The sequence below is a fragment of the Microcaecilia unicolor genome, chromosome 3 (genome assembly GCF_901765095.1).
Source record: "Microcaecilia unicolor chromosome 3, aMicUni1.1, whole genome shotgun sequence".
Classification (NCBI taxonomy): Eukaryota; Metazoa; Chordata; class Amphibia; order Gymnophiona; family Siphonopidae; genus Microcaecilia; species Microcaecilia unicolor.
In genome coordinates this window covers 355986816-356011379 of record NC_044033.1, presented here as the reverse complement: position 1 = coordinate 356011379, position 24564 = coordinate 355986816, and the positions used below count along the sequence as shown (strand labels likewise).

At 42.1% G+C, this 24564-nt stretch overlaps 1 protein-coding gene across 1 annotated transcript in view; it reads right to left on the bottom strand.

Moving 5' to 3' along the window:
* Positions 1 to 1636: 1636 nt before the first annotated feature.
* The window catches only part of LOC115466930 (tumor necrosis factor alpha-induced protein 3-like), a 39220-nt gene continuing 16292 nt past the window's right edge, over positions 1637 to 24564 (bottom strand). The window contains exons 3-9 of the mRNA XM_030198520.1: positions 17430 to 17620; positions 14136 to 14283; positions 13730 to 13900; positions 12604 to 12784; positions 9530 to 10446; positions 4795 to 5027; positions 1637 to 2537 (exon numbers count right to left, since the gene is read on the bottom strand). Of these exons, the coding sequence (XP_030054380.1) occupies positions 2286 to 2537; positions 4795 to 5027; positions 9530 to 10446; positions 12604 to 12784; positions 13730 to 13900; positions 14136 to 14283; positions 17430 to 17620 (2093 nt within the window). The 3' untranslated portion in view covers positions 1637 to 2285. The remainder of the gene's footprint in view (positions 2538 to 4794; positions 5028 to 9529; positions 10447 to 12603; positions 12785 to 13729; positions 13901 to 14135; positions 14284 to 17429; positions 17621 to 24564) is intronic.

The following is a 24564-nucleotide window of genomic DNA, read 5'->3' as shown; positions in this document are numbered from 1 at the left end:
AAAAAAAAAGAAAGAAAGAAAATACAAGCCAAAAAAAAAAAAAAAAAGAGATAAAACACCCAGAAACTGTCAGCCAATATCTAAACTCAAAATACTTTAATAGGGTTTTTTGAAAACTGCCCCCTCTGTAGGTGGGTAAAGTAGATGCATTACAGAATAATAGAGTGAGTTTTCAGAGAGGTATTCCTGTATTGAGGGTTAAGCCAGAGGGGATAACATGCCCAGTTTCATATTTTGAGAAACCTGCATGTTGCTTTATTTTTTTTATATCAAAATACAGGTTTTGAAAACTGCCCCACCTACAGCAAAAGTTGGTCATTTGAGTTCTTCTAGCCAAACTGTTCACTATTACTCTACTTTGTATCTTGGTTTTGATTATTGGCTGGTTTACCACAAAGTTGTTATTTTTTCCTTTTTAGCTTGTAATGTTGTCTAAAAAAGGATTGAATTCAGTCTCAATTCAGAAGATACAATTATTTAGCAAAGCAGGGTCCATCTTTGAAGACCTGGGATTAGTTTCTTTAACAGCCTAACAAAGAGGTAATACCAAGTTCCTCCACCTTCCCCCCCTTCACAAGCATCACATCCTTCCTGTGGCTGATTCCCAAGCTCATCAGTGTAGCAGGAATATAGTCACAATCATTAGAGGTGAAGAGCAGTTATTCAGCGCCTGAGATCCAACTTGAAGTTACAGAATCCGCACATTGACTCTTGGGAAATTAAAGACAGAAAGGAACATTTGGACTTCAATGAAGGAACATCCAATCTTCAAAGTAGAATCTGGTACCTAAGAGGGTCATTTTAGAACAGGTTGCTGAGACACAGAGCAAGAGGAGGCCAATTTTATAAAAAGTCACACAGGCACATGTACGTCTTTATACAATTCTAGCGACAAAAGCAGCAGAAATCATGTCCAGACTAAATCTGTGGTCATTTACAGCTGCTCAGGGGCAGGCATAAATGTTCATGTGTACAGTACATGCACATATTTATAAAACACATGCGTACATTGCGACTCTACACTCCATCCAAAACCTGCCCCCCAAAACACTTACACCCGAGTTGTGTAAAACTGTGTATTCTCGTCATCATGTGTTACCCTCGGGGTAATTTTATAAGAGGACTTTTACACGCATAAAGGATGGTGTACACGCTAAAAACATCCCTTATAATAATTATCCCCCGGACTATGTCATCTTGCAATTTGCTAAAACTATATGCTGGGTATACCCTTCAGTTTGAATACACAGTTCCATAGGATATTGGCCACTAAACGGGCCTAGAAATCAAAGTTCGCATTTTTAATTTGCATTGCTGAACAAAATGCATTGGTCAGGTCTGCAAGTCAAAATACTTCTGACGCTGAAAGGATTAAAGGGAAATATTTCATAGAAGACCAGTTTAGAAACAAACTATACACCTTTTAGGGGTCCTTTTACTAAGGTGCGCTGAAAAATGGCCTGTGGTAGTGTAGGCGCGTGTTTTGGACACGCGCAGGATCATTTTTCAGCGCACCTGTAAAAAAATGCCTTTTGGGGGGGGGGGGAGGGCTGAAAATGAACGTGTGACAAAATGAAAATTGGCGTGTGTCCATTTTGGGTCTGAGACCTTTCTGCCAGCGATTGACTTGGCAGTAAAGTCTCACGCATTAACTGGGTGGTAATGGTTAACGGGTGGCCACATGTCGATTACCGCCCTCACGCCAGAAAATAAAAATATTTTCTGATGCACGTATCGGATGTGCGTCAAAAATGAAATTGCCGCTCGGGCCACGTGGTAGCCGGGTGGTAACTTGGAATTGGCGCACGTTCGGCGCGCATAAGCACTATTGAGGTTTAGTAAAAGGACTCCTTAGTTAGTTATGCTTTACAGAAATAAATACCACAAAACGCAGGCTTACTCAAAAGTCAGAGAATGCTAGCTGAGACAAATGGTACGATTTATTCACGTGCCCTCCAGATTGGTGTCCTTTGTGTAGCCAGTCAGTGACACCTCTTCTGCCATCCTGCTAGAACATCCTATATATATTTTTCTTACATATCTCTCTATTTTTTATTTTCGCATTGAAAGATTTTTCTACAATTTCTTCAGGGGGGAGGGGTGGGGGGATAAGGGCTGCAAACATACATCTTTGCCTCAATACATTCTAAGATATTCATACGATTGGGCACTCAGAAGAGTGCTAGTGACTACATATATCCAAAGAAATAAAATTAAGTGTTTTGAACATAGCACCATTTTTCTAATATCAGCAGGTCTTTTTTAAAGTCATCATCAGGATAATGTTATGCGTACAACTGTTTGAACTGGTAACACTCGTTACAAAATCCATTGCACCTATTATTCCCATAATGATCGCAGCCAGGTGCTCGGCAGCGCTGCTTTGGGGCCGCTTCGGTTGTGTGATCCCGGGATCTTCCTTGCTCGCATTCCCCACAGAGATCAGCATTTCTGTATATCACATTATTTGAGCAGGAACTCTTGCCACATTTTCTGGGAAAGCTAGGTGTGCCAAGATCTCGGTGTTGGTTTGTCTTCTGAAAAGAATGGTTAAATACCAGAGATTACAACTCTTTCCTAAATTAATCCTATTAACAGCGAATAATGCATTGCTACTCTGTTTGCACTCATCACTCACAATAATCTCTGTTTAACCTAAAGATGTCACTCATTTTGGCTTATTCAAATATTTGGTCCATTATACAGGCATATTTTCAAAGCACTTAGCCTTCCAAAGTTCCATAGGTTTCTATGGAACTTTGGAAGGCTAAGTGCTTTGAAAATATGCCTATATGGCAGGAAGATCTGTGGACTCTCCTTTAAATTTAAAAGGTCTATTCTTCTTTCACGCTGCAGTGGGCAAATGGTGGACTAGCTATATAATATTGTTATTTCCTTTTCTCCCATCATTTTGTTTCTTAATTAATTGTTAATTTAACTTAGTTTTAAATTATTTTGTTTTATGTTTTACACTTGGTATCATTTCAATAGTAATTTAATATAATTAGTTCAGATAGATGTATATAAACTACTTTATCCTTATGTATATGTTTTTATGTTTTTATTTTAATGCTCTTTTCCTTAAGTTTATTTTTTTTTGTAACCGCTATGATGTTTAGTAGAATACATGGTATATATCAAATAAACTTGAAACTTAATTGATTTGATTTGCTTACTTTATTTATTTTTTGTCTATTAGATTGTAAGCTCTTTGAGCAGGGACTATCTTTCTTCTATGTTTGTGCAGCGCTGCGTATGCCTTGTAGCGCTATAGAAATGCTAAATAGTAGTAGCAGTACTTGGACCTTAAATCTTGATGGCTAATGATCAAAGCTGGCAGTTACATCAGTTTTCATCCCCCACCTCCCTGCTGGAATTTACAATCATCTTTCTAGAAAGTCCCAGATCAAACCACAGCCTTAGCTATTCCAAAGGATGAACTGTAGCCCTTTGTCTCTTTCAAGGCAAAAAGCTGGACCTTCAAAGCATGCACCATAATTCAACAGGATGCTTCCTTCAGAATTGGCCAAGACTATCAAGTTATATCATTAAACAGGCCTAGTTTCTCACTGGCAGTTTTTGTTAAGCCAAAGACAACCTTCCTCTCACAGTTTGTCTTGTTACTCAGCTTTCTTCTGTATTGTTTGTCCAAGACAATGGCGTAGCTACATGGGGCCTGAGGGGGCCTGGGCCCCTGTAGATTTCAGTCGGGACCCCCTCCCGGCGAACCCGCCGCCGCCTACCTTTGGTTTTGCTGGCGGGGGACCCCAATCCCCGCCAGCCGACGTCCTCTCCGACCGTTCTGCTGCAGTCAGACTCAGAAAAGTCTTCTTCCTTCAACAGTTGCATGCTGACGTCCTGCACGTACAGAACAGTTCTGTTCTCTGAGTCTGACGTCCTGCACGTACAACGTGCAGGATGTCAGCATGCAACTGTTGAAGGAAGAAGACTTTTCTGAGTCTGACTGCAGCAGAACGGTCGGAGAGGACGTCGGCTGGTGGGGATTGGGGTCCCCCACTAGCAAAACCGAAGGTAGGCGGCGGTGGCGGGTTCGCGGCGGGAGGGGGGTCCGCAGAGACGGGGGGGGGGGGGCTAAAATGTGCCCCCTCCCCTCGAGCTCTGGACCCCCCTCCCACGGAAGTCTGGCTATGCCCCTGGTCCAAGATAGGAGTCAATATCAGATGAAGGGGTTAAACACATAAGAACTGAGTTACCTGAATTCTAACTACGAATGGGACCAGTCCAACACTTCCACCCAAAATACTGTCTGTGCCTAATTTGATTACTTCTACAGGCAAAATCTGGCAAATCAGACTGTACAGCCTTTAGCATCCCTTATTCTTGTAAAAGTGCCACAGAGTCTAAGATTCAGAGTACAGAAACCCTCAGTATAACTTTCTCAGCTGACCAAAGACATTCTTAGTAGACAAGTGACTTCTGAATCCATGCTAGGATACTGGTCCAGTAGTGTCTCAGAGGAAGGCTTCCCCTAACTGAGTCATCTACATCCATTTCCATTTCTGTAGCATCCACTGGTCCCTGGAGCATTCACATTCTGGTACTATCCAGGTCCAAAGGTCCATGCCCTGCTCACTTTCTAAGTTCTCACTGGATAAAAGCTCCTGGAGGTATAGTAGCACATGATCTTAAAATCAAGTGGCAATATGTAGCCATTAGCAGAAGGACGGTTAAGTTTATACCAGCCTAGAGCAAACTCTACCCTGCCAGGAGATACCAACCAAGGTATACCATCTCCAAAGTAAAACCAGAGTAGTCAATTAAAAGTTTCCTTACTTCCGACTCTCTGACCAAGCGCTCTTCAGTCTTTCTTGCCTCCTGATAACGTTTATTCTGTCCTTCAACAAAACATTTTTGGCAATATCCTTCAAACACGGTGCTCCCAAGGGTGCTACACTTTTTTCCCAAGCAGGCAGAAGTGCTGCAGAATACAGCGGCAGAAGGCTTGGAATAACCAGATGTGGGTGAATTCCTGCGGGATATTTTTTGCTGTATCTGTGAAGGATCACCTGCAAAAGAGAAGCACAACTTCATAATACTAAATGTCACATCTGCTTAGCAAGCTGAATTTGTCTAGTGTATATCTTCAAATGATTGGTCCTTTAGGTGTGCAGGCATAGCCTAATGGCTAGTGCAGTGGGCCAAGATCCAGTGGTTTGATTCCCACTGTGGCTCCTTGTGACCCTGGACAAGTCACCCAACCCTCCATTGCCCCACCCCAGGTAGGGCTGTACCAAATATTAATATTTGATGTGATTCAGTCCCAAATAATACCTCAAATACATTATTTGTATTTGTCGGAATAGTGATTTAAATTTGAATATGAATAATCCGGGGCTCCACTGTACTACATTCGGCTGAAATAAACACTTGATCTTTGATTTCACATGGCTTCTTTTATTATTTGTCACATTAAAGCTCAAAGCCCATTATTCGTATTCGGCCAAATAATATTTTTTGTTATTTATATTTGGCCGAATAGTAAAATATGCTATTTGGTGCAGCTCTAGCCTCAGGTACAAAAGTAAGATTGTGATCCCACTAGGGACAGAGGAACTACCTATATAATATGTAAATCGCTTTGGTTGTACCACGTAAAGGCAGTATATCAAATGCATTTCCTCCTTACCCCATTTATTTAGTACGTGCTATCTAATCAAAGGATTAATGAGTGTGTTCTTAACATATTAATATTAAAACAAAATTATTAAGCAGCATCAAAACCTGCACAAGTTCACTGGCCATAAGAATAACATTACGAGGGTAATTTTATAAAGGCTTTTTTGCATATAAAATGCCTGTGGCTACTGACTGTTCACTCACTCCACATCGAGACTAGCTTGCCCCACACTGGGCAACTATGACCAGTTCCACATAACTTATTCAACTGTAAGCATAATTCCCCATCAATTTAGTCCCCCGTTTATTTCTTCCCATGCCTGTGTCCTATCCATTTGTCTGTCTATGGAGCTCATTTTCAAAAGAGAAAAACATCAAAAAAGTGGCATAAATCTGCATTTGGACGTTTTTCTCCCTGGAGTAGTGTAGTGGTCAGTGCAGTGCAACATGGAGTGGGGACTCTGGTCCCTATCTCCTTCTACCTGTCACATTTGTGGTGGAAACTGTGAGCCCTCCAAAACTCACCAGAAACCTACTGTACCCCACATATAGGTGCCCCCTTCACCCATAAGGGCTATTGTGTACAGCTGTGGGCAGTGGGGTTTGGGTGGGTTTTGGGGGGGCTCAGCAAACAAGATTAAGGGAGCAATGGTGAGATGTGTACCTGGGAGCATGATTTTGAAGTCCACTGCAGTGACCCCTCGGGTGCCCCATTTATCTCCTGGGATGTCTGGGAGACCAGTCTACTAAAAATGCTGGGCCCGCCTATATCCCAATGGCTTGATTTTCTACATTTTTTACTTGAACTTTTTTTTTTTTTTTTTTTGAAAATGGACCAAAACACAAAACGTCCAAAACACAAAACTTTGTTAGAAACAGTATTTTTGAAAACAAAAGATAGATGTTTTTCTTTTTGGAAAATGAACTTCTCTCTTATTCAGATTTTGGACGGTTTTTGCAAAACGTCTAAAGTCGGACTTAAGATGTCATATTGATAATGCCCCTCCATATGTCTGAACTACTCCCCGCAGGCCTATTAAGATGTTTCATTGCATTGTACCAACAGGGGGAGCATCATATCTATGCTAGATGAGTGTTCTAATGCGTGCCTCTCAAGGAGTTTCATTTATATTGTGCTGACTGTATCATATCAGTATTACACTATGGGACCTGTTTACTAAGCTGCGCTATAGGCGCACTAGCATTTTTAGCATGCACTATTGCTACAGACACCCATAGGAATATATGGGTGTCTCTAGTGTTTAACGAAGGCTAAAATCACTACTGCATCTTAGTAAACAGGGCCCTATATGAATCTTCTTCCATGCAGCCCATTACACAAGTACATAAGTATTGCCATACTGGGAAAGACCAAAGGTCCATCAAGCCCAGTGACCAATCCAGGTCACAAATACCTGGCAAGATCCCAAAAAAGTACTAAACATTTTATACTGCTTATCCCAGAAATAGTGGATTTTCTCCTAGTCCATTTAATAATGGTCTATGGACTTTTTCTTTAGGAAGCTGTCCAAACCTTTTTAAAACTCCGCTAAGCTTACCACATTCTCTGGCAACGAATTATTATAGTGCATCATTTTATTCTACTGACTTATCATATAAGAATGTTCTTCTGTGCTGTTTTAATATGTATATTTATGATTCTGTATCATGTCATTGCTATTACAAGAATTTAATTTGTCTATCTCCAGATTTAAGTTGATTGTATTCAATGCTTACATTTGGTCATTTTACTATTGTATGTTAGCGAAATATAAGTTGTTTATGTCAAGTTACACCTGTGGCACACCACTTTGGATGTATCTCTTCATACAAATGAAGAATAAATTAAAAAATAAAATTTCCTCATTCATACTTGTATGGTGTATGCCTGCTTAGAGAGTCATGGTTTACATGCATTTGTATGTATTCTGCACACAGTCATTTATATCTGCCACCAAACAGGCAGAGATATTTGTGGCTTCGCTTTATCAGTGATTTCTGCAGGATTTGTAGGACAGTTTCTACAAAAACACATAGAGGTTCATTTTCAAAGCATTTAGATTACAAAGTTCCATAGGTTACAGTGACACTTTGTAAGTCTAAGTGCTTTGAAAATATGCCTCAAAGGCACCCACTTGGTCTCCCCCCCAACATAAACTATGAAAAGAAAGCTCTTTAAACAAATGAATCGTGTTTGGTTACAGGACTCATGAAATCTACTACAAAGGAAGGGAGGAAGGACTAAAAAGATGGTGGCTTGCTGGGACTCTTACAGGATAAAATCAAAGGGGTCGCTATTCAACAAGACTTATCTGGGAAGGACCGGCTTTTCTTCCTGAATAAATCCTGATGACTCGTTCTATACCTGAATTTTCAGCAGCATTATCCACTGAATATGTGATCGGACTGTCTTGGCACTTGGACTGCTATTTATATTGAGGAACAAATGTGTGAATAGGGTAGGCAGGGAGGGCGCTGCAGTGATGTGGAATTGATGAGTGCCTAATGTGTTTCTGAAGGTTTATACCTCCAGTATCACTAAATTACTGAGCACCACATTATTAATTAAAATATTAATTATAAAAATGATAAATAGTAGGTAAAATTGTGGGTTTAAATATTGTATGTTAATAGAAATAGTTGCTTAAGCCCAAGATACGTATACACCTCATTAATACTGATTAGTACATTAACCAAATGGTGCTAGGGCAGTTTAGGGGTAGGTGAAGTCAGGACAGAAAAAATGGTACCTTGCTAAGTAGCACTGGCCAACTTACATCTGAATATTCAAGTGCCAGCCAGTATCCAGATACCAGCTCTGAATATCTGAGGATTAAAAGTTCACAGTGGCTGGCACTGATTTATTTGTCAATAGAGAATCCACAAAGCGTGGAGAACTCAAAGACGACCCACGAATACTTTGTAAAACAAACAAAAAAGTGGGCACAAAACCAGGAGTCCCAGAGACTGGATCACAGTCAAATATATGAGTCAAATATACTAATTAATAAAATTTGGTTTTAGCTTTACTGTGATCCAGTCTCTGGGACTCCTGGTTTTGTGCCCACTTTTTTGTTTGTTTTACTTATTTATTTGTTACATTTGTATCCCACATTTTCCCACCTATTTGCAGGCTCAATGTAGCTTACATAATACCGTAAAATCATCGACTACCGTGGGCTGAATATTACCCCCAAAGCAATCATATCTCCGACACAATTTATTAGGGCCATAGTTTTACAAAAGGGTTACTTTAAAAGTGAATTGCTTCTGCGACATGATGCATTTCCGGAAAACTGTAATTTTCAGCCATAAAGCATTGCTCAGGGAGCTGCAATTATAGTCCATTTCTATGTTTTTTTCACTCTGTAGTCCTTATTTTTGTAGCTTACACCTGTAAGCATTAAGAAACGATCCTGATCAGGTCTTCAGTGAGAGCTCTGTTGCCAGGATAGCTCGAGAGATCTACCTTGTGTTTTAAGGAAAATCAGATAGACTTGGGAAAATCCACTGTATATTCTAGGATAAGCAGCATAAAATCTGTTTTACTGTTTTGGGATCTTGCCAGGTACTTGTGACCTAGATTGGCCACTTTGGAAACAGGATACTGGGCTTGATGAACCTTTGGTCTGTCCCAATATGGCAATGCTTATGTGCTTAAGGGGTTCTGGAGCAAGCTAGAGGTGCTTGTTCTGCAGCTGAGAAAGAAAGGGCAACTTAATGTAGCGTGTGCTGTGTAATCATGGCAGTCTGCATGTGGAATCTGTGTAATACACTCCCCCCCCCCCACACCCCCAAAACCGAGACAGGCAATATCCTATTTCCCTTTCTATTACTGACCCTCAATCACATTTATCAGATGCCATTATTTGACTAACACCCATTTACTTACCGGCATTCTCCTCAAACTCGACAAAACACAATGTGCAAAATCCTTCATTCTGCAGAGTTCCAAAGAAAGGACAGTTTGTTTTTCTGCACTTGCGGCTTCCTGCCCTGTCCCCTGCATTGAATGGAGTCTGTGGCTGTTGTGGCCCAAGTATATCCCCTGGTCTGTTGTTGCAGGGCGTATGACATGACAGCTGGAGGAGGCTTCTTGATAAATGTGAAGGGTCGGACATGGACCTCTGATGAGCTGTGGGTGGAAAACTGGAACTGATATTTGTGGAGTATTCCGTAGTCCTCCTGAAACAAGAGCTGCAAATGCCATTAAAGGTCCTTGTGGTGTCCTGAAGGCATTCTCTGCACTTCATAATGTCTAGTTGTCTGGCCTTTTCCACGTTGCTGCTCATACGAGGCTGTGTAGAATTATAGCAGCGTTCACAAAATCCATTGAGCTCCATATTTAAGGTAAATGGGCAGTCGGGACTTTTGCACTTCATTGCATTGGTTTCGCTGTAAAGGAAGAGGCTAGGGGCTGTTGGTGGTGTAGACCGAGACCCCGTCACCGACTCTTCAGATGTCCGTTCTGAGTGGTTGGATAACTCACCTCTGGAACACACCGTTCCAATAGCCTTTGGTTTCTCATTGACAGTTTTTGTGCTTGACGTATCCTCTCGTTGTTTTTGGTCGAAGCACTCGTGGCAGAAAGGCTGAGTGCTCACAGACATGTAGAATGGGCAGTTGAGGGTCTCGCATTTCATTTCTACCAGTGAAAGCTGGGAGAGGGACACTTCTACTCTGTCCCTGAAACAGGGCCCTCTCCTCGTTTGTTCAGAGTTTTCTTGCCACTTTTTGTATTCGTGCTGCACCAGCTGAAAATAATCTTCCATCAGATTGATTTCTTCTGGTAAGTTACCTTCATCCAGCCTATGAACGACAGATTTCAAACCACTGAGTCACAGCAAAATACAAAAGCAAAGTTAGGGGGAGATGTCAGAGGCAATGGAAATGAATGCCTGTGTTTACAAAGGCACGCTATAGGCACGTTAGAATTTTAACACGCGTTAAATGCTAATGCACCAAATAGGAATGTATTTGCTTGTTAGCATTTAACACGCCTTAACTTTAAAGGTGCGTTAAAAATGCTAACACGCCTTAGTAAACATACCCCTAAGGGAGCACGAGAGATTTAGGGCCCTGTTTACTAAGCTGTGCTAGCGTTTTTAGCACATGCTAATTTGTGTAGATGCCCACAGGAATATTATGGCCATCTACACAGTTAGTGCACACTAAAAACACTAGGGCGCAGCTTAGTAAACAGCAGGGGTGTAGCCAGACTTCAGCGGGAGGGGGGGTCCAGAGCCCAAGGTGAGGGGGGCACATTTTAGCCCCCACCTGCCATTGCCGACCCCCCCTGCCGCCGCCACCAACTTTGACCCCCCCCTGCCGACGACCCTCTCGACCCCCCTCCCCCGCTGCCGCCTACCTTTGCTAGCGGGGGACCCCAATCCCTGCAAGCCGAGGTCCTCTTCTTCCTTCATTCTGTTTCTAAGTCTCTGCACGTTGTACGTGCAGGACGTCAGACTCACAGAAACAGAACGAAGCCTGCTGGCTGATCTGCAAGGCTTCGTTCTGTTTCTGTGAGTCCGACGTCCTGCACGTACAACGTGCAGAGTCAGACTCAGAACGAAGGAAGAAGAGGACCTCGGCTGGCGGTGGTTGGGGGTCTCCCGCCAGCAAAGGTAGGCGACGGTGGGTTGGCGGTGGGGGGGGGGGTCGAGAGGGTCGTCGGCAGGGGGGTCCAGGGCCAAATCCACGGGGGCCCACGCCCCCATGGCCCCACGTAGCTATGCCACTGGTAAACAGGGCCCTTGGTTTTCTCAAATTATAGGCTGGATTTACTAATGTGCTAACACTCATTACCATGCATTATATAGCACAGGTGTCATCTGATGCAATGGAATCTATTTTAGTAATAGTGCATGTTAATGTGGTAAATGCCCTTTAGTAAATCTAGCCTTAAGCAGGAAAGAACAAATAAAAATAACCAGACACATCTTTGAGGCAGTTTTCAAATTTCTCTTAGTACTTTTCCCCTGCTGATGCTGCACTAGTTCTAAAAGGGAACGTACACAGGTCCATTCCCTTTGAAAACTTCCTTGGGAAAAGTAACTGCGGAAATCTACACCTGCTTTATCTCCAAAAACGTTTTTTCCCTGTAAAGCAAAGTGCTAAACTACAGGAGTTGCCACCATCCCATCTTATCCCCGCTACTCATCGCATCTACTTTTCCCGTGGGTGGGGCATGTTAAACACCTGTGCACTTTTACTGACACTCAGGGCAGACAATTTTCAGATGGTTTTTGAAAAATCCTCTCTTAATATTATTGATTCACAAGTTCCAGTCTGCATTCCCTCTCCGCACAAGAGATAACTAATGAGTAAGAGCAGAGTTATAACTTATGGACTGAGAGAATGGATGTCAGATCCAGAATGAATACTGTATGTTTTTGCAAACCCTGATGGAATTGCAGAGTATGCAAAGCCAGGTTAAAATGTGGAAGATGAAGAAATAAAGACTGAATGCGTAGACACCTATGCGTGCCGAACGCGCACCAAATGGAGTTACCTTGTGACCCTCGCGGTAATTTCAATTTTGGCGTGCGTCCACTAAGCAAGTCTGAAAAATATTTTTTATTTTCTGGCGCATGTCCGTTACGTGCGCCAGAAAATAAATATTTTTCAGATGCGCGTAGCGGACACATGCCAAGTGGCATTTGACGCGTGTAGGTCATTACCGCCCAGATTCTTTACTGCTAGGTCTATGGCTGGCGGTAAGGTCTCAGACCCAAAATGGATGCGCAGCAATTTTGAATTGGCCGCACGTCCATTTTCGGCAAAAAAGAAAGAGAGTGGCCTTTTTTACAGGTGCGTGGAAAAATGGATCGGCGCACGCCCAAAACCCACGCCTACACTACCACAAGCCATTTTTCTGCATGCCTTTGTAAAAGGACCCCTTGCTGTCATGATATGTTCTCGTTGGGACACTGTTAACATTATAGGGCTTGATAAAGCAATACTCACTTTGCGGCGTTTATTAGATGGGTAGTGCTGTGGTCCCAGCCTTGAACTGGAATCTCAATCAAGATCAGGTACTCCTTGAGTAGCTTCTCCTTTGTCTTCCCTTCTGCTTCAGTCATAAAGTGAATTTTCAGGTCTTCAAATCTTCCCCGCTCATTGCTAACCAGTGGGACAGCCCGAATTTCTATGCAAATAAACAAGGTTTTGGTTTAAGCAAAATGTCAATAGCCCCTTGAAAAGAACACATGAAGGTGTCGACATCCTGCCTACCTGGAAACGGAGGTAATATCAGTACAAAAAAAGCTGCACGATTGTGCAAGGAACACCAAACAGACGCTAGTGAATGGAGGTAGTAATTGTATTTTCAAGCTGGGCCTTTATGTTAATATGTTGTGATTGCTTATGTAACAATTGCAATCGTTTCAGAAATGGCTCTGCTCTTTGGTGATCATTCTCAGAAGCATCTCGCTATTCCCCGTGCTAATTGTAGGCACATTAAAAACGCTAACTCATCTTAGTAAACAGGGCCCTAAATCAGTTCACCCATTTTTAAGTACGAACTGTCAGACTGACTGACTTAAAAACCAAAATGTCTCTTCTAGCCATACAACAAGTAGAGAATGGGTACAGGTGTTAGGGTCCCTCAATGCCCTCTCTGCTCGGATCACCTTTAAGCAGTTTTGGGTACCCTTTTACCAAACTGCGTTAAAAAGTGACCTCAGTGCATCCTTACGTGGGTCATTCCCACTAAGGCCATTTTTTCTGCAAGGATAAAATGGCTGATTTTTCTATTCTCTCTATTATTGGCCACATGCTAATTTTCCCATTAGTGCGTGAGTCCCTACCGTCACCCTTATGTAGGCAGTAAGGACTCACGCGCTAAGCACATGCTAATCGGTTAGCACGTGGCAATGTAGCTACACTAACCAATTGCCCACTCTCCATCCCCAGTGCCCAAAAATAAATGTTATTTTCTAAACACAAGGGTAGTTTGCACACATCCAAAAATGACTGTGGGACATCTCAACGCACACTTATTACACCCTTCATCATAAACAGCGTTACAGTTTTCCTGGTAAGGAAGACAAACAAAGACATTCTCAGGCATTGATACATCAATTTCTCATACCTGGACCGCTGTCCTTTAGGGTGACTAAAGGTGCAAAGTGTTGGCTGTCATAGCCAAGGACAATGGGGTGTCTGTAGCATTCTTGTGCTGGCCAGTGAAGAGGCAAGTAGATCCCACCAACATTCACAGGTGCAAAACTTGAACCAGTCTCTAAACTTCTCAATACATTATCTGTTTTTAGGTAGAACAAAAATGAAAAACAGATTATCCTGACTTACGCAAACTTTTACTTGTATATTACAAACAGTAGTTGACTTAACATATGTTTCAGGGCATGAGTTAAGAGTGTAGATGGACAATCCATCAAAATGCCCACTAATCTTTCATGTGAATCTAATGTATTATTTTACAATAGTTACATTCATAGAAAATGACTGTAAAAGACAAAATAAAACAATCTTTTCACCTGCAATTATGATAATAGGTCTTCGGAGAATGTTAGCCAGAATGAATATATGTATTTGTTCAAGTGAATTATACTGAAGCCCGGTGTGGCCAACTGATGTTTCTGCTGAGGCCATTTTGACAAGGTTTTCCCATTCTTCTTCCCAATTCTAGAAAAAAAATGATTAATTACCTTATCTGTGGTTTCCGAACTATAAATGTAACCACTTGCACTGCTAGATTTGGGGAGACTTAGAAGCAGAGAGATGTCTCTGCTCGTCTCCCACCTTGTTAACATAGAAACATGACGGCAGATAAAGGCCATATGACCCATCCAGTCTGCCCATCCTCTGTAACCCCTAATTCTTCCTGTTCCTTATGCAATTCTAAAATAAAAGACCAGTTTCACTGACCACTTGTACACTGTATTTTACTTTTCAGAATCTACTTTTGTCACAAGAGAAGAGCCTCGGTAACTCTCTTCAGAAATAGTGGCGGTATCAAAAGTCAAACAAATGAACGAAAAGCTTACATTATAGTTTTTGATTTTGCTTTAATGGTTCATGTGCTTTCCCTGCTTTTGGAGATAATTTTACAAAACTTTCCATGCAAGAAAGACTTTTTATACAATTAGGCTGCTTAAAAGTACGCATGATACAAGCTGGCGAGATCTTATAGAGTAGCCCCCGAATTCTATAAAAGTGCTAAAATTGTATGCACAAATTTAGGCATAAGCCGAATTTGCGCATGCAATTTAATTGAATGAGCCAATTAGCATCAATAATTGAGATCTTTACAAGCAATTATTGGTGCTAACTGGAATTAAAATTTATGTGTGGTCCAAAAGGGGGTGCAGCCATGGGAGGGTCACAGGCAGGTTGGGGCATTCCTGTAACTTATGCGTGCTACTGCTTAGTGCTACTTTTTTTTATTAGTGCAGAATTTTTAGGTGCTATTTATAGAATTCCACCCTAGTTGTGCTCAGGGAAGAAGTTAGGATGGAGCATGGGTGCATTCATGAACATTTAGGACTTGTCTCAAGCAGGCACGATATCTGCACCTTCATTCTAAGTGTAATTTCTGTTCAGGTATCTTTATAAAACAGGATCAGAGCAAGTACCTTCCTGCCTAATTAACCTTGACACGTCTATCTTTTCTTCACCCCATTCAAACCTACCGCTTCTTGGAAAGCAAATACTGTACAGGAAAATAAAGGTAAATGAAAAACCTCCCTATGCGTTAGGTTTTGTTTTTTTTTTCCAAAGGATAGGCCTCAAAGCTCACTCCAGTCTAAATGAAAAACGTGTTTCTCGATGCTTGTGACAGGATGAGACGGTACCGTATATTGTCGCATAACTACTTATGTGACAATAGATGGTACCATCTACTTATAACCAAAAGTGGATTAAAAAAGACTCATGTGAAGAAAAAAAAAACATTCCAACTAGAAATCAAATATTTTATAGCAAGAGGAAAAAGACATTCATGGGATATGCAGCAAGTCACATTTTTTCCACATTACACTGGCAGGGAAACAGTAACCATTAAACCTAAAAGACTGAGATCATACTCCACACACCCTGGCTTAGGGAGGTTTTTTCCCGTCATAGTCTCTCTATAGGTTATCAAAATTTAGGTGCCCAAATTTGGGCACAGATCTCAGATCTGCACGCAAACTAATGAGATAATGAGCCATTAACAATTGTTAATTAGTGATAACTGGCACTCATTTGGGTTTGGATCTGTCTTGTGCCCTGTTCCATAACATATGTGTCTAAATTTTATAATGTGCAGCTCCAAAAGGGGTGTGGTCATGGGAGGAGCATAGGTGGATAAGAGGCATTCCCAGAAATTTGGCAGGATGTTATATAATAGGGTCATAGTTGTGCACCAGCATTTACAGCAGGTTTCAGCAGATCTGCGCTACACTAGTATTCTATAAAAGGCCATTTGCGCAGAGCACCCTTTGCAGAATATTAGTTTAGCGTGGATTCTCAGCACCTAACTTTGGGCATCGTTTATAGAGTTCCCCCCAGTATGCACAAAAATACTATTTGCCTCAGAAGAAAAACTGCATATTCTACATACTACATGAAAATACATACAGTACAATTCATGCTGTATAAATTCAAAATGGAATTGTGAAGCCATTATTTTCAATTTCTTCAGGCAATTTCACTGCAAATCCTCTGAACCTGTAGAAGCAGCCTAACACAGTCAAATACTACCTCATACTTGCTAGATCCACTTGGTTCATGTGGGCTGTGATGTCACAGGCTGCATCCTGGACTACCTGAGCCAATAAGATTCCATTCCATTATAGAGTATCTACAACTGATATAAATATGGCTGCCACCTGGACTTTAGGAGAATTATAGGGGAACAGAGTGAAGGCTAAAAAAATAATGCCTTGCTAGTAATATTTTTAATTGGAAGAGGATGAGCATTCCTGCCTCCTGAAAAATCCTCCACAGTATGAAGTGCAGAGCTGTCAGAGATTTTTTTCACCCCATTATCAAGTACTGCCAGCTCCGAAAAAAGGAAAAGCAGAGCCATGCTCAGAGCTCAGCAGGTCTGTGTACTTCCTGCTAATATATGCACACCCTCAGTAGCAGAGGCGCTGCCTATTTTAAGTTTTATTCTATACCTGCCCGCCCATAAAGGGGGTAATTTTATAACAGGGCATTTAGGAAAGTGCAAATTTTAGGCTATCAGATGCCTCTTTCTCTCTTTATAAAATAGCCCCACAAAAGTAAGTTTAAGTGAAGAGAAGATTTCCAAAAACATGCTTATTCTGTGCCTCTTGAAGAAAGGTTACAGGCAAAAATTCAGACATCAATGATCAAAAGAGTCAGAGTTTTGAATGTTCAAAAGTTATGTGTACATTTTTAGTAGAAGGTACTCTCACACATTAGGAGTGTTGGGGAATGAGTATTCCTTCTAGGACAGGGGTTCTCAACCCAGCCCTTTGGACACTCCCAGCCCGTCAAGTTTTCAGGATATCCAGAATGAATAGGCATGAGACAGTGCATGCAAATCTATCTCACGCATATTCATTGTGGATATCCCGAAAACTTGACCGGCTGGGTGTGTCCTAAGGACTGGGTTGACAAGTACTGTCCTAGGATAATTTTCAAAGTGAAGGTATCCATGTACCTTAACTCAAAGTTTAGGGAGTGCAATATGACCAGTATAAAATTACTCCCTTATAGGCCATTAGTATTAGAGAAATCAACTATCTGAATTTGATCTTACCCCTCTTCAGCTGTCAGTGTTATTTAGGGTTCCTTTAGCACTGAATACATCTGTAACTTACCCTGGTGTCATACTGGAGTCCTGTCTCTACAAACTCTACTGATTTAATGGACTCCAGCTGCCATCGGAACTTGAAGTTTCGTACATCTGTTTCTTTCAGAGCGCTGTGCAAAGTTTTTCTCAAAAGCAGGTCAGTGTCCTGGATACCCCACATGTACTGTGATGCAGCATGCATGAGGCAATTTCCATCTCCTAAAAGGAAAAAAAAATGTGGATGCTTCATTTTTCAGTTACACCAGCATAGAGCTGGTGACGTAACTGCAGTGGCGTAAACACGGCAGAGTGAGGAGCATGCAGATAAGTTACAGAATACTGTAAAAGCAGGAAACATGCCTACGCCCCCACTCATGCATTTACACGCTATGCCAGTTAAGTGCTCCTTACAGAGACGTTCAGCACTCTGCTACCATTTATACATTTCTCCACAAAGTAATAGGTATTCTGTACATTTACACAGGCAAGCAGCGTGTGGATGAGGCTGCCAAGTTATAGAATTGCCCTTTACAAGTCTTTACAAAAGAGGCTCCCAGAACTCATTTCTGTAGAAACATAGATAACGGTAGATAAGGAGCTAAGTGGTCTATCCAGTGTGTAAAGATTGACACACACGTGCTCCGAGGGTGATATAAAATATAAAGGTGTGGGTTTCTGCTGCTGTTGGGCAAGTCACTTTCCATAGCCCAAAGTACAAAATAAGTACTGGTATATATGTAAACCACTCCGCACAACCCTATACCCCTGGGAATGCCTACATGACAATTGCATAAAACTGGGCACACTTCCTACATGCATGTGGCCGCACAATTTCATAAAAGCCCGTTTCTGCCTTTAAAATAGGTTTTCAATATGGAAAAAAAATACAAACTTTAGGAAATTACTCCCCCAGTAGAACAATTTCAAAACTCTGCATTTTGATGCCAAACCTAGCTTATACACCAGCTCTCATAGGGAAAATATGCACACACTTTCCCCCGGATTCTATTTATGGTGTGCAAATTTCCATGCACAAAATTGCGTGTTATTCTGAAATGCGTGTGCAACTAAATTGGCTACTGAGCCAATTTGCACCAATATTTGAGTACTATTAATGGCATTAATTGGCAACAATTTGGATTCACGCGCACATCTTGCTAAGACCAGCATGCAAATCATATAGCACGCAACTCAGAAGGGGGTGCGGCCAGGGGGGGGGGGCATTGGCAGGTCAGGGGAGTTCACTAAAGATGAACGCAGCATTACTGAATACTGGGGATCTGCACCTAAATTACGTGCCAAGATTTACACCAGGTTTCAGTTGGTGTATGGAAATGGGACTTGATATACCGCCTTTCTGTGGTATTTTGCAACTACATTCAAAGCGGTTTATATATATACACAGGTACTTATTTTGTACCTGGGGAAATGACGGGTTAAGTGACTTGCCCACAGTCACAAGGAGCTGCAGTGGGAATCGAACCCAGTTCCCCAGGATCAAAGTCCGCTTCACTAACCACTAGGCTACTCCTCCAAAGTTTGGCATGGAAATGGCTCTTAGCGCTATTCTATAAATGGTACCCAACTCAGAGCGCCAGCTAAACAGCACTCCGCACAGATTTAATGAATAGTCCTAGTTCTTCACCTTTTAAAACTGCCCAAGGAAAAACTACCAACAGAAGTATGCATCTTATTACCTCCCCTGACCCAGGACATCAAAACACATGTTATTTTGCATTCACATAGAGTGGGTAATTTTCAAAGAACCCTCTTACATCGTAACATAGTAAATGACGGCAGATAAAGCCCTGTATGATCCATCCAGTTTGCTCGAGAAGATAAACGCATTACATAAGGTATGAGGTGATATAACCTACGCCTGATCTTGAGTTGTCCATGCCATTTTCAGGGAATAGACCGTAGAAGTCTGCCCAGCACTATCCTTGTTATAAACTTCTGAAGTTATCATAGAAGCCCTTGAAAAGCTTCACTGCAACCCATCCAAATCTATCCAGCCACTATCAGGGCACAGACCGCAGAAATCCACCCAGTACTGGCTTTGCCTCCCAACTACCAGTGTAATTGGCTACTTACATGGGTAAATGGCTTTTCAAAATTGCCCACTACATTTCTAAACAAAGAAATATTCTAACTAGGGGTATGCAGCCAAAATGTTTCATTTCCCAAATTGTTTATAGAAATGTTTGGTTTTCCTATTTCTTTCTGTGGGCAAGATCGTAAATAGTTTTGACACAGGAAAAGGCCAGAAAATTTCAGTTCCTGTCATTTCAGGCATGAACATAGGAAATATTGTTGTACGTTTATTTGAATCAACGTGGAAAATGTCTTGCCTAATTCTAGCCTTTCATATTTTAGAAGTGTGGGATATTGCTAGAGGAAATCATGTGTGATGATGCAGGTGTTTGGTGACTGTGTTGCTCATTGCTTTAGATTTTCCGATTAGCCTTCAGTGAGCATAACCAGGATGTGCCTCAGTTTTGTTCAAGTATTTTGTTCCTTCTTCCTTGTTACACTGGGCCCACTGGTGTGGGGACCCTGCTAATTGTGGAATCCCAAGGCAGGAGCTCATGCTTGTTAGCCAAGGTAGCAAGACCAGTTGATTGTTGCTATTATTCATCTCCCTCCCCAGTGATGAAAACTATAAGGGTGGGACAGACAGACAGGACATATGGGAAGAGACTATTGAAGAGAGGAAGACAAGATAAAAGTCACAAGCAGGTGACAAGTTAGGAATTAAAAGAATTCTAGCACTCGCCTGAAAGTATCAGCCGGGTGCCTAAGTGCTATATTCTGTAACAGCGTGCCTCACTTAAACACGAGACACGAGAGGGAAATCTAGAAATGGTGCTCGAAATTTGGCGCCAGAAAAAAAAAAATCAGCGCCAAGAACGATTCTATAAAGGGCGTGCGCTCGGTTCCTGTGCCAGACTTTGGGCATCAGACTTACGCCTGCTGAAGCCTGGCGTACAGGCTGATGCTCAAGTTAGGATTGCTGAGGCAGTGTTCTGTAACAACGCATGTAAACTTACGGAATGCCTCTGATGCGCCCATGCCCTGCCCCCTTTGATTTACATGCTATTAGAGTTTGGCACCTTGCCTTATAAATACCATGCAGCCAGATGTGTGCATAAATTTGTCAATAATTGGCTGTTAGCACCCAATTATTGATTTTAATTGGCTCATTAGCCAACTAAATTTGTGTGCACATCTGAGGAGCATGCCCTAATTCTGGCACGCAAATCTAGGCACCATATAGAGAATCCAGGGGTCAATGCATAAATGAAAGGGGGGAGTACACATGGGCAAGGCTCTTACTTACAAGCATAACACTAGAATAATGTAAAGTACACGTCCCTGCCACATTTACAGGTCTAGGGCTGGGTTAACTGCAGGTGTATAAATGTTAAATGCAGTGATACCAGGTTACACTAACATTCTAGTGTAACCTAGTGATTACATATTTTGACATCCACAAGACAAGACTTAACAATGATCTGGGTTTTCTAGCCCATTATAAACCATAAAGTTCTACTGTTTTGTCACCCTCTTATCACCATGCATATCTCCCCGTCCCTCACCTAACCAACCCCACCCTCATCCTGTGGGGCTGTCACTGAAATGCTTTGATGTTTCACTTATATATACTGTTATTTATCAACATTTGCTTATTTTGGATCTGATGAAGAAGGGTTACCTTCGAAAGCTAATAAAAAAAATGTACTAAGTCCAATAAAAAAAAGATATCAACTTATTTTCTTTTCTATGCTTTATACCTTTAAGAGTGGACTAACATGGCTACCACATCTCTCTACTACCATTCTAGAAACAGAACCTGGGCACCCAAATGCCATTACAGGAAATTTCCTACAATGGCCTCAGGATACCTAAATGGATGCATCCTGTTACAGAATTGCACCATAGTGTCCTGTATAATACAGGGACCAGAGCTTTCGTTATCCTTCTGCGTGACGGGGGATATTTAAAAAAATCCCTGAATTATATGACTTCCAAAATCTGTGATGTTACCACTTCCAAAAACACAGGAATTCTTCTAAGCCAAGCAGAAGTTGTTGACTTCTAAAACTTGAAACAGAACTGAACCTCAGAGTGGAACATATTTGCACTGGCTCTTTTCCTAGTGAGTTGAGTTATGTAGGAAGGGGGCCCCTTCCCTTGAATGTCATGCTTTATAATTCAAGCTCAAAGCTGTGGAACACATTGCATTGCTAACTTATATTGGACTATCCTAACAAATGCTTTCAATAGCCAGAGTGCCCTTTTTTCTACTGTCCTGCTCCTTAGGAGTTTAAGTTTAAATGGAACCAGGATATGTCATGAGCCTTTATGGACAATTACCTGGGGTTTTTTCCCCCTACTTCATAACCTCTCCCAGCTAGCACAGTTATCAGTGTGATAACGGTGACCCAACCTGCATACTTATTAAAATACCCTAGTGCAGTGGTTTTCAACCCAGTCCTCAGGGACCATAAGAACGTAAGAGTAGCCACACTGGGTCACATAGGAGCCAACTTTTCAAAATGATTGGGGGTGCTTAATTTTTTTTTTTTATAGGTGGTACATTTGTCCCCCTCCCCTCCCCCCTGCCCCCCTCTCCTCAGAGTTCCAGGCCCCCTCCCTCTCCTCAGAGTTCCAGACCCTCCCTCCCTCCCTCTGACTCGAGTTCCAGCCCGACCTCTTCTCCCACTCCCACAACAGTCCTTCGCCTGCCCCTCGCCTTCCTGCATGCCGCCCATAATTTAAAAGTCATCTTACCGAGGTCCCGGCGGCAGCAGTAGTGAAAGGCGAGCATGAGCAGGCTCGGTGAGTCAGCGCTTCACCTGCCTTTCCTTCTCATTACTCTCAGCTCTGTCTCTGGTCCTGCCCTTGTGGAAACAGGAACTGAGGACGGGACCAGAGGCAAAGCTGAGAGCAACGAGAAGGGAAGGCAGGCTGAACTTAGTGCCAACTCGTCGAGTCTGCTCGTGCTCGCCTTTCACTACTGCTGCTGCTGGGACCCCAGTAAGACGACTTTAAATTATGGGCGGCATGAAGGAAGGTGAGGGGCAGGCGAAGGACTGTTGTGGAAGTGGGAGAAGAGGTCGGCAGCGGGCTGGCTCCTGGGAAACTTCCGGTTCCGGTGGGGAAATATTGGGGTGCTCGAGCACCCACAGCGTCAGCGCCAATGCTGGGTCAGACCAATGGTCCATCTAGCCCAGTATCCTGTTTTCCAAACAGTGGCCAAGCCAGGTCACAAATACCTGGCAGAAACTCAAATCGTGGCAACAACCCATACTACAAATCCCAGGGCAAGCAGTTGTTTCCCATGTCTGTCTCAATAACAGACTATGCACTTTTCCTCCAGGAATTTGTCCAAACCTTTTTTAAACCCAGATACACCAACTGCTATTACCGCATCCTCCGGCAAAGAGTTCCAGAGCTTAACTATTTGTGGAGTGAAAAAATATTTCCTTCTATTTGTTTTAAAAGTATTTCCATATAACTTCCTCGAGTGTCCCTTAAGTCTGTGTATTTTTGGAATGAGTAAAAAAATTGATTTACTTCTACACCACTCAGGATTTTATAGACCTCAATCATATCTCCCCTCATCCGTCTCTTTTCCAAGCTGAACAGCCCTAACCTCTCTAGCCTTTCCTCATACAAGAGGAAATCTATCCCCTTTATCATTTTAGTTGCTCTACTTTGAACCTTTTCTAATTCTGCTATATCTTTTTTGAGATACGGCGACCAGAACTGAACGCAATACTCAAGGTGCAGACGTACCATGGAGCAATACAAAGGCATTATAGTATTTTCGGTCTTCTTCATCATCTCTTTCCTAACAATTCCTAGCATTCTGTTTTTTTTTTTTTTTTTCTGCTGCCGCACACTGAGCAGAAGATTTATCTACAACGACACCCAGATCATTTTCTTGAGCGCTGACCCCCAAGGTGGATCCTAGTCGGGTTTTCAGGATATCCACAATGAACATACCGAGATGTATTGGCATGCACATCTCTCTCATGCATACTCATTGTAGGTATCTTGAAAACTCGACTGGCCAGGTGGTCTCCGAGGACTGGGATGAAAAGACCACTGCCCTAGTGTACTTTTCCCAAGCAGTGTGCCTTCTTTGCTGATCAGGTGTGCCATACAATAAAAGTCACCACTGCCTGATGCTAAGGTTCAGAAATTCAAGATCAGCACATGGTCTTTGCTCTCAGCAACCCACAGCTACAAGTTCACCAGCACTGGCTCTTTAAGGTACAGAAGCTCCTTTTTGAGCAACTGTATAGTCACAGGCTGCCTGTTGCTTCCCACGCTTCAGGAAGGAAGGAGGCTCATGTAGAGGTAAACCAGACCCTGCTTTGTGTAGTACTCATATTGTGGGCACAGTAGCATCTCTGTTTTCCCCTCCTGTGCCACATCCTCTGAGTCCTTCCAGCCTCCGGCGGGATTTTCAGTATTTCTCCAACTCTCCTTCTGGCTATATGAGCCTTCTCCAAGTTAACACTGCCGGCTCTACAGAGACCAATAGTCCAAACAACATTCTGTTCATACACGTGGAACACTATCTTAGTGAATTCCCAAATTTAATTCTTAAGAGTTTGTTTTTTTTATACAAGTTATGCTGATTTTAATAGTAGATTGAAATGTCAGCTGCTCTCTACACACTGTATGATCAAGGCAGAACGGAATCTTTTATGCCAGACTCTTAATAGTCAGGGTCCCCTTTGTGATTCTATCACTAGTATCACAGAATTAAATAAAAAGAGAGGTCCATCTTCTTGAATGTCTAATGCCGCTCATTACTCCTCCCATTTCTACTTCCCCAGTCCACCTTTGTGTTCACTATTTGTGAACTTAGAGAAAAAGTGATATCCTATAAGCAGGAAAACCTCCTTAGAATGTAGAACAGGATGAACGAGGCAGGCAAACAGGGAGAATTAACACAACTGAAACGTTTTCATTAAAAAAAAAAAAAAAACATAATTTTGTGCATATTAAGCAAGCAGTGCACAAACTTACAAAAATGTGGAGCAAAACTCTGAAAACCGTGGCACAGAATTTTCTAACCCTTGCCACCAAGTCTAACAATAAGCAGCCGTGGGAAACGGCAATCAGAAGCTTGCTAAATTTCATCA